Below are 18,299 nucleotides of genomic sequence, written 5' to 3' on the forward strand. Positions count from 1 at the left end.
AAGCACCTACTTAGAACAAGCTTAGCAAAGCACAGGGACCACGGTTCAATCCCCCAGCACCACATGCCAGCCAGCCTCGGCCCCTGGTGGGCTGAGCTGGCACCACACACACACACACACACACACACACACACACACAAATAAATATATATATACTTTTTAAAAAAAGTAATATGAACTGCACAATATTTGTTGTAATATGGTGTTGTCTTCCAACCAGTTATTCATATTATTATATATATGCATGTAAAGTTGGAATAAGAAATTTAAAAGAAAGAAGTACAATTGAAAAAAAGAGACAAAACAAATTAAAGCATTAACTGCTTCTTTCCACAGACCAGCAGAAATGCAGAGTACAGTTGTCCAAACCATCCTACTTACACACATAGATAAATCTCTTTCCCCCACTCCCTCTCCTGTCCTCCTCCTCAACTCAGTAACTTGTCCTTTTGACTTGGATGTTTTAACCTCTAGACTGTTTGTACCTCACAACTGGGGGGAGGTGCCTGTGTTCATTCTATAGTATAAATTGTAAGATTATATTTGTCAATCTTTATTATAGGTGATGCACAATGTTTAAAAGCAACTCAACCTCTATGTAAGTCTCCCATAATTACAACTTAATTATTCCCTTTATCTTCTATAAAATACCTTTAATTGGGAGGCTGGGAAAGTGATGAAGAAAAGACTTAGATTAAGATGGAGGAAAGAAGAAATGGTTGCTATTTTACTGTATTCTCCCCCTTCCTTTGCCCTTGAGGCTAGTTTCAAGCTTTCCTAATGAACTAATTTTTTATCTAGCAAAGGAAAAACTATTAAAAATGAAATTAACTCATTAAAACATATAGGACAAATTCTGAGATTAGACAAACAAATATATTTCTATCTAACACATTTATCAGAAACAAATGTGTGAAAAAAGGAAAAAGAAAACTACAATAAAAGGATAAAATGAAAACAAAGCTTTGTAAATAAGGAGGGGAAGAGGAGATAAAGTGGGGAGAGGGGTTTAGAGAAAAAAGAATCAAGATATATTAAGGACTGGGGATGCAGCTCAGCAGTGCAGTGCCTGCCTAGCAAGTGCAAGGCCGAGTTCAATTCCCAGTACCAGAAAAGAAAATAGTAAAAAAAATAAAAATAAAAGATACATTATATACAGGTAAAAATTCTCTATGATAAATATGATTGTTATGTACATCTAAATTGTGCCAATAAACTTAATTTTTAAAAATCACATGTGTAGATCCAGGGACATAGCTCAGTAGAATAACTGTCTGCCTGGCAAGTACAGGGTCTTGAGTTCAATGCTCAGTAACACAAAACAGAAAAAAAAAATTTTAATACACATGTAGAAATATTTGACAAAATACATGAAAATTGAGAACAAGAGAAACTGCAAGGAATATGAAGTTATCAGTTACCAAAAGAACGAAGAGCAAATCCAAATACTATTTTGCTGACTTTCCATGTAAATTTAAAATGTGAAAATGCTTGATATGAAACACTGAAATAACTACCCAGACTTACTTTTTCTGTTTGCATTTTAGCCGGCACTCCAGGATCTATCAGTAAGTTTTTTCTATACTTTAATTTTCAGATGTTTTGCTTTACTACAGTTCTAGAATATACAAAGCACACATATTAATAAATTTTTATTTCCTCCTGCACAAACTGTCAGTCCTGTCCCCTTCTTCATTCTCTGCTCTTACCTGAATAACTGGAATGCCTCTATAAGAAAGTACTACTAGTACATAAGATTTCCAAAATCTTGAGGCTCATTAAGATAAAGTGTTAAGGACCTAAAAAAGATTAAGAGAAAGGTAGGAAAGTTCCTCTTCTTGAAAGCCCAGTAACACTCAGATGAAGAAGACTGATGATGGCTGTTCCAGTCCGGTCTACTTAAGAGTTTCAGTGGTGTGACATGAGTCCCAAACTGCCATTAATTAATCTCATCCCAATCTGGGATCCTTGCAGCTCCACCTGCCATATCCCAGCCAGTAGCAATCAGCCCCCCCGCAAGATGTAAGGATTGAAGTATTTATAAACTTCATTTTTACTCCACTGAAGTGAAAATTTTGCTCCTGGTATCCGTATTCCTAATGTTTTGCCAGAAAGAATTCCAATGCAAACTGTATTTTCCTATATAAAGAACTATACTAATGAATTGTTGTTTTTCCAATATTTTAGGTGGAGCTATTGGACCTATAAGTGAGTTCCTTTTATTGTTTCCTCATTTTTGTACTCTTTAGCTTTTTTCTGTGAGATCTGGCACCCTCTCTGGATTTACTTGTTTCTATCCCTATACTTGTAGGATTTCCCACTCATTTTTTTTATTGTACTCAAATCTGAAACTACCTGATGCCCAGGACATAGGACAAAATATCCTTAATTGTCACTAAGTTTACGAAAAAGAAAGATTAAATAATTCATATTTGCATTTCTTTCATTTTTTATTATTTATATTTTTAATTACTTAAATTTCTCAGTTATGGATGCTGCCTGACTTGATCTGATGGGAAGAGTATGGGGGCTCACCATTAAATGTTCAATAGTCTTTGTATTAGTTGTCCTCCTTCTGGTAGTTACTTCATAGTTTCTTTACAAAGAATATTGGTGGCAAGGGAATTCTATTAATATCAAGCCAGACTGATTTTTTCCATTTTTATATTTCAGTGCAATTCACAGCACCTATTCGTAAGTACCAAGTTTGTTTCTCTACTCTGGTCCCTTTCATATCTGACCTACAAGGTTTTGGGAATTTATCTGCCTGCCCTATTTTCTTAACATCACGTTTTGCAATTCCTCTAGTATTCTTATTATACAGTTTCCAAAGAGGCTGTTCATAAAGTAGAGTGCCCACAAATACCACAGGCTGGCATAAAAAAGTAGGAAACAAGATAAAAGTGTCCTCTTAGAGGCATTCATAATGACCCAGCAAGAGAAGGCATAGTTTCAAACCATAGGTCTCTAACAAAATGACATGAAATATAAGAAGAAAAAATATGTATGTTGAAAAACAATATGGAGTGCAACTTCCTCAATCCTCTGAAGGGTGCCAACCATCACTGAAAAACAAGAGAAGGCCTCCATTCTTACATGACCTTACGTTGTACAGCAGGAAGCTCATGCAAGACTACCATTTACAAGCCAACCCTTGATACTCCCAGTTTCCATGTATGATAATCTCTCTAGCGTGAGTGTTGGGGGACAAAGTACTTCCTTCCTGGTAGTGATACATAATGATGCTTTCTCTCCTTCTCTCCCTCTCTCTTTCCTTCCTCCCTATGTCCCTCTCAGCTGGAGCTACTGGACCTATCAGTAAGTTTGTGGGATCTATCAGTAAGTTTGCTGTTTAATTCTCCATTTGAAACACTGTAATTTCTTTCTTTTTTTATTTAGGACAGGGTGTTCAGGGTCTTACTGCATAGATCAGACTCATAGTGATCCTCCTGTTTACAGCCTCCCTTTAGTGCTGGGATTACAGGTGGGCACCATGACGCCCAGTCTCAATCGCCATCTCAGCGTGCACTGGGGGCCAGGGCAGCACAGCATTCCAGGGGATAAAACTCCCAGCCTTTGTGTCTGCCTAAGCAAGTGCTCTAATCCACTGAGCTATCTGGCTGGCCCAAAAGACTATAATTTCTTAAAGTATCTTAGGTTTCCATGTAGAGATTTCAAAGCTGAAGTTCATATTTTCCTTGCCTTTTGGTTTTTGTCTGCCTGGCATTTCAGAAGATCATTAGTGATTTTATGAACGTAAATTTCTCTGATGAATGTCACACCAAAGTCCAGGCTAAACCCTTGCAGATGACTTCAGACATCACACAAAGGACTTTAAAAAAAAAAAAAACAGTGAGATGAAAAGTGAAATAATGAAGAAAAGAAAATTATAAACTTTAAATGAAAAGGCATTTTTCTAATTCTCTACAGAGATTTAAATGGACCAAAGAGTTGATTTTTACTTACTATCTGTGGTGTACTACTTAGTACTACATAGTACTTTGTATTTCTACTATTACCTACCTACTTTGCTGCCTATCTATTCAGTGAATCTGTCAGATGAAAAAGCCTCTGTGCGTATGCTTGCCAACGCATGCCCAGTAAGAACATCAATCACCCAACTGCAGCTTGAGTTTAGTGGTGCATGCTCTTGTTAGGGGAAACATGAATGAAAATTATGGTCTCCAGAGTCTGAAAACATTTACTGACTTGTTTTACATTTTTTTCCAGAGCTCTCTCAAAAAACCATTGGTAAGTCATCTAAGTCTCAGTTATAATGACTTTTGGTCCTTTTCAGAATGTCATCTATTTCATTTCAATAATTGATGCCCACAGATGGAAAGATCAAGTGCTTCCACTGCCTCATTATCCCACCCAGAACTCCCATAGGTTGGAATCACCCAGGTGCTACAATAAAAAGATAGTAACTATGAAGATGAAATACAGAATGAAAAAAATAACTCCCTAAAGGCATGGTCCTTCCTGAGCTACCTCCATTTACTTCTCTATAGCCAATATTTAATAGACTTAGAATACTGCACCTAACCTTGATTTATGTGCAAATATTATTTTTCATTTTTAGATCTTTACTAAGATAATGCAAATTTTAAGTGTCTTTTCATTTGTAATTTTTCTGAAAAGTTCTCTCCATAACAGGTAAGTTTTATTTTCACCAACTTTTAACAAATTGTCCCACTACCTGTTTCCATAGAAACATTACAAATAATGGTTAGGTTCCAAATTGCAATTGTTCATAATTAAATTATTTTTGGACCTATACAACATTCCAATAGTGAGGTAAGGCAGGTGTTATAACTATTTTTAGAGTAATTAATAATGAAGTTGGGATTGTAGTTTTATTGATAGTTGTGTCCACTCTCACTTTTGAGCATTACAGGGAGCTATTAACAGTGAATACAATAATATTAGAAATCAAGAAGGAAAAAAGGCCTGCGGGGAGAGCAGGGGTATAGTTCAGAGGCACAGCGCCTGCCTGGCAGCACAAGAGCCTGAGTTCGATTGGCAGCACCAAAAGGAAAAAAAGGCCTGGGAGAGCAGGGGAAGGAGGAGAAAAGCAACACAAAAAGTGAAACACAGAAAATGAATATGCTAAAAAAAAAAAGAAAGAAAGAAAATGAAGATGCTGATTAAAGAGAAAACATGGAAGGACGCATCTACAGTATTTGAATGGCAATGGAATTATACCCATCTCTGACAAAACCAAACAAAAAAGGGGGGATATAAATGAAGGACCATTTTGTAATGAAAAAAAAATATATATATATATGTATACACAAAATAATTAGGATAGATATAAAGCTACTTTCTCTTAGCTCAATGAGAAGATTTGTACTAATACTGCTGAGACGAGATATCATATCTGCATCTTGTATTATGAGTAACTATTATGAAGACAACAATATGCAATGTATTAATTATTGTAACTGTCCTACTAACCTCTTTTGAAAATATCTTATTGCTATTTCTTTCTCAATAATATTAATTTTTAAAAAAAGAAAACATGGAAGGAAATAAAAAATTAAAAACAAGTCAGATGTGAACAACGTCTGGGAGGCTGAAGCAAGGGGATCACAAGTTTGAGTCCAGCCTGGGCAACTTAACAACTTAATCAAACCCTGTTTCAAAATTTAAAAAAATAAATAAATAAAAGGGCCGGGAGTGTAGCTCAGTACAAAGGCAATAGGTTCAATCCCCAATACCACAGCAGGGGGAGGGAAAGTAAAAGAACAATAATTACATGGACTCCCAAAGAGGAGAAGAAAGAATAAAGGAAGAGTAAATAAACATAAACCTGAGAAAATAAATAAGGTGTACAAAAATTCACAAATTCAGAATGTATAAGGGAGAAAGTAATATAGGAAAACTTAAAAAAAAAAAACTTGAATTCCAAAGTTACTGACTTATGTTGAGAGGGTAGCTACCGAACAGCTCTTCTTCAAGACCAAGGGCATATATTTATAGATAATATTTATATGTAAAGCTAAAGCAAGTATTTCACAAAATAGCTGAATTTCTGCCTATTATTCTTAGCCCAGTATACGCAGATCTGGCAAAACACTTTCTAGCCATTTCACACAGAATATAAAAAATTCTGCCATTAAGAATTTAAGGGTGATGTTGGGCTGGTGAGATGGCTCAGTGGTCTAAAAACCTACTTAAAACAAGCTTAGCAAAAAAGCACAGGGACCGTGGTTCAATCCCCCAGCACCACATGCCAGCCAGCCCCACCCCCTGGTGGGCTGAGCTGGCCACACACACACACACACACCCCTAAAAAATAAATAAATAAATAAGAATTTAAGGGTGATGTGTCAGATCTGGGAGTCTCCATCATGAGCTCCATGAGTGAGGGGCTGAGGAAAAGACTGCAGTGCCCTTGAGTCGAGGATTTTTTTTTTTTTTTTTTTTTTTGTTCCTCGAATGGCTTCAGGGCACTTTTGGCCAGCGGGAGAGTTGTGAGGTTGTAACTCCAGCAACCTGAGGCTGAGAGCTTTGTGGAAGCAGCCGCTTAGAGGCCTGAGCTAGGGCCAGGCCCCCCGAGTTGAGGATCTTTTTAGATTAACCTGATCATCAGATCAAGATTGTCATAGCCCTCCTTCTGCACCAGCCTACTAAGAAGGACCACAGGCAGGAGGAAGCATCCACCTGGGCAGCTCGTCTGCTAGAACAGTTCCCACAGTGGCCTGTTCAGGCACCCACACAGAAAGAACCATTCTCTATGGTTTGCCCTCAGATGAGCTGCCCTGGCTTAGAAGCCCCTCGAGGTCCCTCGAAAGCCAAGACCCTCTATTAGAACTCTACATGCATAACCTGTAAGGATCACATATGGAATATGCCCTGTTACATGGGTGGCTACACTATCAAAAGTCAAAATTATTGCTTTCCCTGGGCCTGCTGTGCCAGCCCTACCCCAGGGGCACACTGAGACAGTGATTGAGACTGGGCCTGGTGATGCGCGCCTGTACTCCCAGAGCTTGGGAGGCTGTAAACAAGAGAGTTACTATGAGTCCAATCTAGTAGTAAGACCCTGAACACACTATAGATCCTGCACTAAAAAAAATAAAAAAAAAAAAAAAAAAAAAAAAACTTAACAGGTTCTTACAGGTCTCTCAGTTTGGGAACAATCAATGATCATTCTCAACTAAGTAATGTTGCACTTTTCAGTCAGAACCACCATCTTCCAGTAATTTTCCAAAATGACTAACACAAGAGCAAGAGGAGGGGAACCCAGTATATGCTTTCCAGGCCTTTTAGAAAACATGGCATTGTCCCTTTGGCCACATACATGCAAATGTACAAAAAGGGTGATGTTGTAGACATCAAGGGAATGGGTACTATGCAAAAAGGAATTCCTCACAAATGTTACCATGACAAAAAGGCAAGAGTCTACAACATTACCCAGCATGCTGTTGGTATCATTGTAAACAAGCAAGTTAAGGGCAAGATACTTGCCAAGATACTTGTGTGTATTGAGCATACTAAGCACTCAAAAAGTTGTGATAGCTTCCTGAAACGTGTCAAGGAAAATGGTCGAAAAAGAAGGAAGCCAAAGAGAAATGTACTGGGTTCAACTGAAGCACCAGCCTGCCCCTCCCAGAGAATCATACTTTGTGAGGACCAATGGAAAAGAATCTGAGTTATTGGAACTATTCCCTATGAATTCATGGCAAAAACTGAGAATGTTGCTTTGCCATTCAGTACCTAATTGGTAGCTTAAGTCTTCTAGGTACTACATAAAAATAAAATCATCCTGTGTTGTAAGAGTGGTTTTCTTAGTTGAACAGGTATGTTGTGCCTTCTTAGCTCAGAAATATTTGCAACAGATTTTCATTGTACCTAGTAATTGTGTCTAGTCTTTACTCTTCAGTGTTTTTCTTGCTGAAAGACACTGCTGAGGTATTGTGCAGGTGTATACCCAAATATTCAAATATTATAAAATATTTATATTAGCTTGAAGATCCTGTAAATCATCATGGGGAAAAGATGTATCAAAATAAATGGAAGTCACTTCAGAAACAAATGAAAGTCCATTTCAGTTAAATAAATTGTTTAAAGCAAAAAAGAGAAAGTCACAGGTCTGGCCTGCTACAAATCTGTATATGGTTAGATTTCTAAATTTCTTGTAAAAATATGTAAATGCTTATGTCTAGTTTTTTTAATTATTTTTCTTTCATATTCTGTAAGGACTTAAAGTTCAACATATCAATACTTGATGGAAAATACCTGTTCCATGATATGCCTAAGACGTTTGGTATTTAGACAGATAGGGTAAACTGAACTGTATATATTGCAGGTTAATAATAAGCTTCTCTTCTGGAGGGTTAACAATCTAAGTTAGCATATCAAAAATTGGAGAAAAGGAAGGGCTCCAAGGTCAGCCAACATTTTGGCCCTAGCCTTTCAAGGTCAGTGAAGACTCGGGACATAGGAGAACCTGTACTGTAACATCACGTAGCTTAGTTGTGCCCCAAATTTTCTGACCAAGGAGATTATGGAGCCACAGAGAAATGTGATCAATGATGTAGAGTGTGCCTGGGGAGAGTCATATGGAGAGAAAACATTCTCTCAGCTTTCACAGAGAGCAAACTGGTCAAGCAATGGTCATGACTCATCCTCATGGCTGACACTGACAAAGGATCTACAAAGTGCAGTACAGGGCTACAGGATAAATCCTGAGGGTACGTGACTGACCTTATCAGATACAAAAGTTACATTTCTTGTTATATAGGACTTGCTTTATCTTGGTCTTAATCATCCAGCAAAAAAGTATAAAAACAAGGTGCCATATTAATATGATGAGCTGTAAAAGGCTTAAGTCAATAACTTCTGAGGATAACCCACTACTATTATAGACTGCTGGACAGTGTTGGATTGTTTTTGCTGAATTCAAGCATCCACAGTATTTAGATGCCAATAGAATACCCACCTCTGACAGGACTAAACAAAAAAAAAAGGGGATACAAAGGAAAGAACATTTTGTATTTGTACGTACAAAATAGGATATACAAAATAGATATACAGCTACTTTCACTTAATTCAATGAGAAGAAAGATGTGTATTAATAGTGTTAGGACAGAATATCCTGTCTGCTTCTTGTACTATGGGTAACCACTAAGAAGATAACAATGTACAATGTATTGATTATTGAAACTGTCCTATGAACCACCTTTGAAACTGTCTCATTCATATTTGCTTCTCAATAAAATAAAATCTAGAAAAAAAAATAAAGCCAAAAAAAAAAAAGCAATGTTGCTAAGTAACATAATAGACTTCCAATCTGTATCAAGTAACCATGAGATCAGAGTGAGAAAAATCTACTGGAGGTCAAATTCTCATTAAAAACTAAGGTTTTGTTGATTTTTTTTCTGCTCAGATTTTAAAACCAATCAAAACAGTAGCCACCGTTAGTCCCTAAAAAGCTAGAAGGTGTAAGAAGCAGCCAGATTCATAGCACCAACCGTCATGCCTACATATAGGCGATATATTGGTTGGTGAAAAACAAAAGATTTCAGTAGAGGGATAGACTATAGAGAAACTAGTATTTTCTGTTCCTGACCAGAAGAGAAAATACACAATTTTATTTTCCTCTAATACCCCCTACATTGATAAAATTCTCTCTGATGATCTTAAATTTTCTGTTTTCTAATGAGCTCATATGATTTCACTTCCTCTCCCCTACTTTACCTCTCAAAACCCCACTCAAAAAAATATTTTTAAATGTTCAACATAATAACCATACTAATATGCCCATCTGGATTTCTTTTTAGTGCAAACTCCAGGGCCTATTGGTAAGTTGCCTATATTTATATACAAAAGCTCATCTAATGGCTTCCTACTATGTCTGAAGGACTTCAACTCAAACTGTTTACATTGGTGGGTTAAAGAGACTGAAAAATCATGTTTCATGACCTTTCATTTCTTTATATACTAGCTCCCTGAATAACCAATAGTAGTTTTAAAAATAGAAATCTCATTACCTTAAAATTCATAATAGGTATGATTTTTCTCTAAAAATAATTATAATGTATCAGTAATCACTTAGAAGCTTCCAAAGCAAAGATGAAATAGAATGTGGGGAGAATGTAGGAAATGAGCAAGACAGAAAAACAGAGATGGCTGAGAGAATGAGAGAAAAGTAAAGTGGGGGGGGGAGAATAAAGAAAGATGGGGAAAGCAATATCACTAAGAATGACACCTCCAGGGCTGGCCAGATGGCTCATCAGATTAAGGCACCTGCCTAGGCAGATACAGGGACCAGGCATTCCGTGCTGGCCCCCATCCCCGTGGTGCGCTGAGGCAGCCAACTGAGACTGGGCATGGCGGCACACACCTGTAATTCCAGCACTTGGGAAGCTGAAAAACAGGAAGGCTCACTACAAGTCCTATCTGTGTAATGAGACCCTGTAGATCCTGTACTAAATACATTTTTTAAAAAAAGACACCTCCAGCACCTATAATGAACAGCAAGAATGAAGCAATTATCTTTCCTTCTAACTAAACCAATGTAACAAGTCTCCTATGGGAGGATTAGGTTCTTACAAAGAGGCTATATATAGCATCTGTGTGGTAAAAAAGTTAACCCTAATCAAATTTAATTGAGATTGTTTTACATTAAACAACTACATTTATTTCTACTTTTAGTACAATATACGGGACACAGAGGTAAGTTCTTTGTCTGGTATTTTCTATCTGGTATTCCCTGATCTTCTGTTTAGAATGCCTGTTCCCTATCCTAATTATGTCTGCTGCTATAAGAGTAGCTACAGGGCTAGGAATACAACTTAGTAGTAGAGCACTTGCCTAGAATTCGCAAGGTCTTGGTTTCAATCCTTACCACTGGGGACAAAAAAATTTTGGTTTTTACAGTTTCTACCTGAGAATATTCCACTATTTTTGTTTTTGGGAAGTGTTTTGTTTTTTAGAAAAAGAATTTTAAAAATTCTCCAAATAATAGCCACAATAGTTCTATAACAATTTTAGAAGCACCAGAGAAAAAATGATAAGGGGATAGCCTTCTAGTTCTGAAGTTCTCTGTAGTTTATAAAAGGTCTACAGAGAGCTAATAGAGACAATGCAGGGAAATGACAAAAGAAAAGCTAATTTACAAATAAATATAAAAGGGAAATAAATTCAGAAGACTGAAATTTTGTCCACTTTCTGAGGTAAGGATGCCGCAGGATACTACTGAAAGTGTCGTGTATGCTGGGCTCTCTATCCTGCCTCTCTAAGAACTTTACCTTGCCTCAAGTTCTATTTGCCCTATTTTATCCTTTAGTCCCAGATAATCTTCACTTAAAAACAGACAGACAGACAGACAGAGAGAGAGAGAGAGAGAGAGAGAGAGAGAGAGAGAGAGAGAGAGAATTCAGTAGTTACACCAAGCAATCACAGGCCATACATGCAAGACAGTGAAAGAAAAGTTTATGTGTGACTAGCTAGAGAAGAACCAGAACCAAGCTTTAGCATGTCAAAACCAACCTAGGATATGGGAAATTCTGAGTCTAGAAATCAGGTGACAGCACTCCAAACTCTGAGTCAGGCCAAGAAGAAATTATCAGAAGGCAAATCAGTTGTACTCAAATAAACATTCCTTCAACTAGCTGAGCTGCTCCTACCAAATATCAAGTAGTAAGCTGAGCACTGAAGATAAAGTCCTGAACAAGAGAATGGGAGAGACCTGGCTGGTGTCACAGAGTACACAGCCCTGTAAGTTACCATGGGAAAACAAAGTAGAGGCAACAGGCAGCTTCCCATACAATCATGACCACCATCACCACTAAAATGGGATTTTTGCCCTAAAGTCCAATGTAAATATATTCTTATAAATGAATAAAAGTCACCTCTAACTGACTATTCCCCTGAATCACAGCTGCCTCTGCCAGTACCCTTTTAACTATCCTCAAAAAACAACCTTGGAACTTCTCATAATTCTTATAGGGCTTGGGCAAAAATCTAAGCCAGGGCACATCAAAGAATCTCACTGGAGCTATAGGAAGGTTTCTATGTGGCCCAAAGTCCCCTAAGAGACACCTCGTACCAGGAATCTATATGGGCCAATGGGCTGATTTAATCATCCCTTTATTCTCCCCACTTCAACTATGCATCACCTACCCATAAACATTTAAAATACAGTGATGTATAGTGCTATTTTTGTCCCTTCCAGATTTCCTACAGATTACTGGTGGTTAATAGAAAGCGGAAAATGTACTGATTAAAATTAAGACTTTAAATGTCCATTTTGTATCTATGTATTCAAAGTGGTTAGGATAGATATATAGTTACATTCTCTTAATGAATAGAATGATTTGTTCTAATGGTGTTTGTAAATAGGATATCATGTCCGCATCTTGTACAGCAATTAACCACTAGGAAGAATGTATGCAATGTGTGAATTATTGAAACTGTCCTACCAATTTGATTTGAAACTGTCTCATTGCTATTTGTTTATCAACAAAATTATGGGAAAAAAATTAAGACTTTAGGGGACTGGCAAGATAGCTTAAGGATCTAAAGTACCTGCTCAGGCAAGCTTAGACAAGTGCAGGGACAGTGGCTTAGAGGTTTGATCCCTGGTACCACATGCTGCTGGCCCTGCCCCCAAGGTGAGCTGGGCCAGCCACAAAGAAAAAAAAAAAGACAACAAAAATTAGTGGCTCTGACCAAGCCTAGTAGAAGAAGAGAGGAGAAAAACTCTTCAAATCAATGGAAAGGTCAGGTAGGAAAAAGTTTAAAGATGAGACTTTATAGGTACTTAGAATTACAAGTTGCAGCCATTATGAACCTGTAGAAGTATTTCAAGTATTTACCATTCCTGAATGAAAGGATGAACAAAGTCTTGCTTTATCACTTAATCATTCTCCTGCCCTAAGTCCGCAGAAGAAGGCCTGAAGCTACACAGAAGGGCTCTAAGGCTCAGGCACTACACTGAGATCACAGGCAGGTTTTACAGCCCCTTGCATCCTCCCTGTAGTTAATTCTTTTCAGGACTAGCATGAGATAACAGGGTTCTCTTGGTTCTATAAACACTGACTTCTTTTTTCCATTTCTGTTTTTCCACCAGCTCAAACATCAGAAATGACCTGTAAGTTCCACACCTGTTCTCATGATGGCTACCTTTGGCTTCCTACAGGGTGTGGGATCCTTTCCCTCTCTGCTTGTTTCTATCTTGTAAAAACATATAGTCCTCCAACTCTTCATTTTTATTACACCATCTAATTGGTATAGATAGAAGGAATGAATAGAGAAGAATATAAATTCCAGTTAATTATCAACCAAAAGTAAATCAAATGAAACTACACAAAGTTTATAGTAAGTTGCCAACATGTGAAGATAGATATTTGTATCAACAAATAAAGATAACCAGCACAATTTAGAGAAAATACTGGTCCTCAGAATTTCAAGGAGTTATCAGTCACTGGAAAAAGGGGGGGAACAAAAAGTCATCTCTTTGCTGGGAGAATAAACAGAAAGCTGAAAACACTCTCCCACACACACACACACCCATGGTGGTGGGCTCTTCTCCAGAACAGCACTCTGTTCTTCCCTGAAGGTCCCTCCACTGACATTCTGGTGTCCCCTCTTAGAAGAGAGTAGGAAAGGGGCTGGGGAGATGGCTCAGTGGAATAAGTGCTTCCCTGGCAAGCACAAGGACCTGAGTTCAATCCCCAGTTCTGCCAAAAATTTTTTAAAAAATTAGAAGAAAACAGGAAAACCATGCCTGCGTCATCATCCTATTCACACTGATTTCTCTGTTTTTCAGGTACAGGAGCCACTAGTAAGTCTGACTGTCTCCTTTCATGATGGAAGTCAACTGTCTCCAGCAGGATCACACAGACTTATCCAAGCATGTTAGGATACAATGGTTTAAATACCCAATTTGTTTGTTCCCTTATTTTTCCATTACCCACAACTCCACTAGGTTATTCAGAAGTTCCTAGAACATACTCTGACTCACATAAAACAATCAAGAAAAATGTTTCTCCATGGTTCTACAGATTATGAAATAACTTTCCATATAGAATGGGAAATTAATTAGAGTAGAGTGATACAAACTATTTTCAAGCTGGAAACCTACAAAAGCATTTAATAAGATTTATGTTTCTCTGCTGTGCAGTTATTAAAGCTTAGAAAATAATTAAGGAATTTGCAAGTCCTGTTTTCTTAACCTTTTACTTTTCCATTATCAACAGCTAATTATTAACTTTTCTGAAAAATTCAAATGCCTATGATCAGAAAAAAACTTTTAAAGCAATTTTATCAACAGTAAATTTTCCAACTGAAAAAAATAAGTGAATTGGACATAAGAGGGGTTAATAGATCTTTCCATTTATTTTTCAGTGGGACCGCCACCTGGTACATTCAGTAAGTCTGTGAGTCCCATTAATTCCATCCCACAGGAATAGATTGGCCTCAGTTAGGGTCCACTAATGTTCATCTGGAACACAAAGGGCTGCAGGTTCATCCTGGTCTCTTGCTATCTCATTATTGAAAGTTGTCTAGGGTTATTACTGATGTACAGTAACAGAAAGGTATAATACCACTGATTTATAAAAATATGCATAGTAGAAAAATCTTCTACATAGTTATCAAAAAGACTGTCTACAGAAAAAGAAAAAATAATAGGATAGAAAAGAGAATAAAAAGCTTATGCATTTGTTGTTCATTTAGCCCCCATCCTACTTAGTCTGTCCATACGTGAATTGCAAAATATCAGTGGAAAATATGGAGCTTGCAGTTTCTCTCTCCTTGATGTCTTGCTTTCACATTACCCATAATTCTCTCAGCTTTTGAATAACTTTATGGAAAAATCAAACTGTTGACTTATAAGAGAGCTTTTCTCAGCAATGTAAAACAATGTGACTTGCCAAAATTAAAAACTCAACAAGGAAGAAAGAAAAACACGATAACAATTTCCTCTGTTCTTCCCACCAGTGGGATCAGCTCCACTTGCCGTCAGTAAGTTCTTGCTTCCAACACTGTGGGTTCCCAGAATCTCTTTCCCTGACATAGTGGGCTTGGGGTACATATCACTTTAACCATTTGCCATCTTCCTATCATCAAAATTTCACGAAGCTACTGGTGACTTTTTGAACACTTGAGCTGTTGATTCCCATTAAAAGTAAATACCAGGGCCAGGGAGATAACTCAGTAGAATAAGCACTTGCCTGGAAAGTGCAAGGGACTGAGTTCAATCTCCTGTTCTGGAGGAAAAAAAAAAAAGTCAATACCAAAGGGAAAGGTTTCCCTAAATGGAAGTAAAAAATAAACAGTGGGAAAGATAACCATTGCTAAGCTACTTCTCTGTTTTTCAGCTGGTTCATCTTCAACACAGAGCAGCAGTAAGTTTTGTTCACTTTTACACTGTTGTTTGTTGTTACTATTCTCTACTGAACCTAGAAATTCGTCCTTTCCTTGCTCATGTTTAATTTGTGTTCAGTAATCTGAGACATATGGCTTCCAATTTCCTTTACATTCCCGCTTCTAGCTTCATCTTAGGAAGGAAGCTTACATTTACTTAATTTTAAGCACATATTTTCTTTACACTTCCTTAATAACAATGCAGGTATTTTAATGATGTTACCCAACTTAATTCATAGAGTAACTTAACTAATCCTTTTGTTAGGCATAACAAGTAGGTAGATACTTGCTCAGAAACACTGTCCTAGAGCCATCACTCAAACCCAGAGCTGTGTGCCTAACAAGTCTCCTCCTATACAAATATACCTCCCCAAAGGGAATCTTGTTTCTTTCATACAAATCACTGGCATTTAATTTTCTTTTTTAGATTTACCTGTGATACCCACAAGTAAGTATGACATCTGTTTCTCTACGTTGGTTCTCTTTAGTCCCCTTCATTTCACTTCTGTTAAAGCGATGTTTCCCATTCTTCTCTGGTTCCTGTATTACCTCTTGCATTCTAGAAAATACTGGTTAAAAGAAAGACTAATCTGGCATATGTCAACAAAACAACTAAAGAATATTATGAAATAAGATGGATTATTATGACAGACTATAAGCATGACTATACAACTCCACTTTGATCTAAGTACACTCTGAGTTTAATTTTCACAATAATAGCATTTTAGTAATTTCAACATTAGGACAAAGGATCAGCACTTGAGTCTGGAGAGAACTGGAGCGGTTGATTTAGAATAAGCTAGTGTCCCCCTAAAGTCCCATCCACATACCTTTTCTGAGTGCTGAGCAATGGAGCTGATCAGCTAAATATTCTCACTACACAGACGAAAACATAGAGTCAGTAGTGCAGCCCCAAACATAAAAATGCAAACTGCACTTGCTCATGATTGGGCAGACTCTTTGCAATCAGAACAGAGGCAATGGCTCACCTGAGGTCAACAGAAGAGATTGCTGGTTTTGAAGCTGGAAATTACAAGGCAGAATCTAAACTGAATAGTATCCTTTTTAGTGGATGCATTTGAGAGAATGGGCAGGAAAGATATAATAATACAAAAAGACAGAAGAGGAAAAGGTATACCAAAGTAACTGGGAACTGTGCCACTTTCTATTTCACTAGTTTAGTCGTGGTTAGTATTTTTTAAATAGAAATACATAGCCAAGCTTAAATATAAAATTGAGGGGGAGGGATGTTACACAGAGTCAAAGAGCCACAAGCTGAATAGAGAAATAACTTTGAGGAAAAAGTTCGGCTGAGGAAAGAAATGTGTTTTGCCTCAGAAACAGAACTAGAGCTTGAAGATCTGCTCCAAGATAGCAGGTAGCTAAAAGAGCTCGGGACATAGCTCAGAGGCACAAGCGCCTGCCTGGAAAGTGCAAAGTCCTGAGTTCCTGGTACAAAAAAAAAAAAAAAATGATGGCAGCCAATGTGATAAAGGACTGGAATTGGGTTATCCCAAGTAAAACTAAGAGCAGAAAAACAGATGACCTATCTTTGGACAGGAATCAAAATACCTTCACCTTTCTGCCCTAGAAACGAAAACAGAGCCTTCTAAACTGGCCCAGACCTAAAGCTGTCCAGAGTGCAGACCCCTGCTAGAAATATGTTGCCTGTGCAGTGTGCATGGCCACCACATCAACCACAACCTGGGGTATCTATATAAAATATTCACAAAATAAACTACAGAAATTTGTGGAAATCCATGAAGAAATTCAGCACCATATTTGTGACACTTCACAAGCTTCAATAAAGGAGCTAGGCTGTGTGAGGCCCAGTAATGCTTGGTGAAACTTGAACGTTATTCTAAGCATGATGAGAATTAACTGGAGGACCTGGCCAGGGGAGTAACAGGTTTAAGGTTTTAAAGGGTTACTCCATCTAACGGTGGAATTAACAAGTCTAGAGTGACAAGAGTGGAAAAGAGACAGGAGGAGCTGTTAAACTGACCTAAACTGAAAGTGAGGGAGGCACCAAGTAGACAGATAAAAGTGTTTGGATTCCATTTCATTTGGAGGCTGAGCCAACAGGGCCTGCTGTTGTGATGAAATGAAGCTTAAAAGGGAAAAAATCTAAGGTTTATTGCTAAGTCTGGGGCCTAAGCACTCAAACAAATGGTACCATTTGCTGATCCAGAAGAGATGGAAGGAAGAGGTTTACAGGAGGCCAGGGTGGGTTCAGCTCTGCATAGGTTCAGTTCTGTATGTTTTAGGCATTTATGAGGCTTTAATCATGTTCTGTAACACAGAGCTCTTCCCTGCCCATTAGTGATGTCACACAGTCCTTATTTTCTAGTCACTTAAAATCATTAACACCACTCAGGTCACCTGTCTCAAGACACTCTGCTCTCCTCACCACCAGTGTTAGAATGAAGAAGTAGAAGAGTCCCTTCTCTTTCCAGCCCACTCTCCCACTGACAGTGTTTTAATTCCTACCAAGTTTGGACTGGGAGGATATATGTGGGACACGTAATTCCCCTCCTCTCTTAGTGGCAGGTATTTCTTCTTGAGGCCCTATAACTGCTGCTCACTGATGTCACATGAGCAGACACCCAACATCTGGTGCAATACATGTTTGAGTTCTCCGAAGGAGTCTGACCAGTTCTGAGAGCCTGCTGCACAGTGCCTGATGCAGGAATACTAACTCCAGTCTTGGCAGCACCCTCATCACCCTCCAAAGCACTACACTTCATACCTGGTACCACAGAGGCGAAGCCTCAGCAGGCTATGCGATTAAAAGAAGCACAGCATAAAGCCTCCAACCTGCATGTCTGCAACGCCCACTTGACCCTCAGGAAGCCAAAGAATCTTTGTAATGCCAAAAAAAAAAAAAAAAAAAAAAAAAAAAACAGAGCACACTGATCACT

At 37.9% G+C, this 18,299-nt stretch overlaps 1 protein-coding gene across 1 annotated transcript in view; it reads left to right on the plus strand.

Moving 5' to 3' along the window:
- LOC111818403 (uncharacterized protein C6orf10-like) overlaps positions 1 to 15,955 on the plus strand; it is a 71,321-nt gene extending 55,366 nt beyond the window's left edge. Inside the window, exons 10-24 of the mRNA XM_023722359.1 lie at positions 563 to 598; positions 1,548 to 1,568; positions 2,188 to 2,208; positions 2,674 to 2,694; positions 3,298 to 3,318; positions 4,231 to 4,251; positions 9,789 to 9,809; positions 10,663 to 10,683; positions 13,082 to 13,102; positions 13,781 to 13,795; positions 14,359 to 14,382; positions 14,953 to 14,976; positions 15,333 to 15,359; positions 15,806 to 15,826; positions 15,942 to 15,955. Coding sequence (XP_023578127.1) covers positions 563 to 598; positions 1,548 to 1,568; positions 2,188 to 2,208; positions 2,674 to 2,694; positions 3,298 to 3,318; positions 4,231 to 4,251; positions 9,789 to 9,809; positions 10,663 to 10,683; positions 13,082 to 13,102; positions 13,781 to 13,795; positions 14,359 to 14,382; positions 14,953 to 14,976; positions 15,333 to 15,359; positions 15,806 to 15,826; positions 15,942 to 15,955 — 329 coding nt within the window. The remainder of the gene's footprint in view (positions 1 to 562; positions 599 to 1,547; positions 1,569 to 2,187; positions 2,209 to 2,673; positions 2,695 to 3,297; positions 3,319 to 4,230; positions 4,252 to 9,788; positions 9,810 to 10,662; positions 10,684 to 13,081; positions 13,103 to 13,780; positions 13,796 to 14,358; positions 14,383 to 14,952; positions 14,977 to 15,332; positions 15,360 to 15,805; positions 15,827 to 15,941) is intronic.
- Positions 15,956 to 18,299: the final 2,344 nt, after the last annotated feature.

The sequence above is a fragment of the Octodon degus genome, unplaced genomic scaffold (genome assembly GCF_000260255.1).
Source record: "Octodon degus isolate 3935 unplaced genomic scaffold, OctDeg1.0 scaffold00005, whole genome shotgun sequence".
In the NCBI taxonomy this organism is placed as follows: domain Eukaryota; kingdom Metazoa; phylum Chordata; class Mammalia; order Rodentia; family Octodontidae; genus Octodon; species Octodon degus.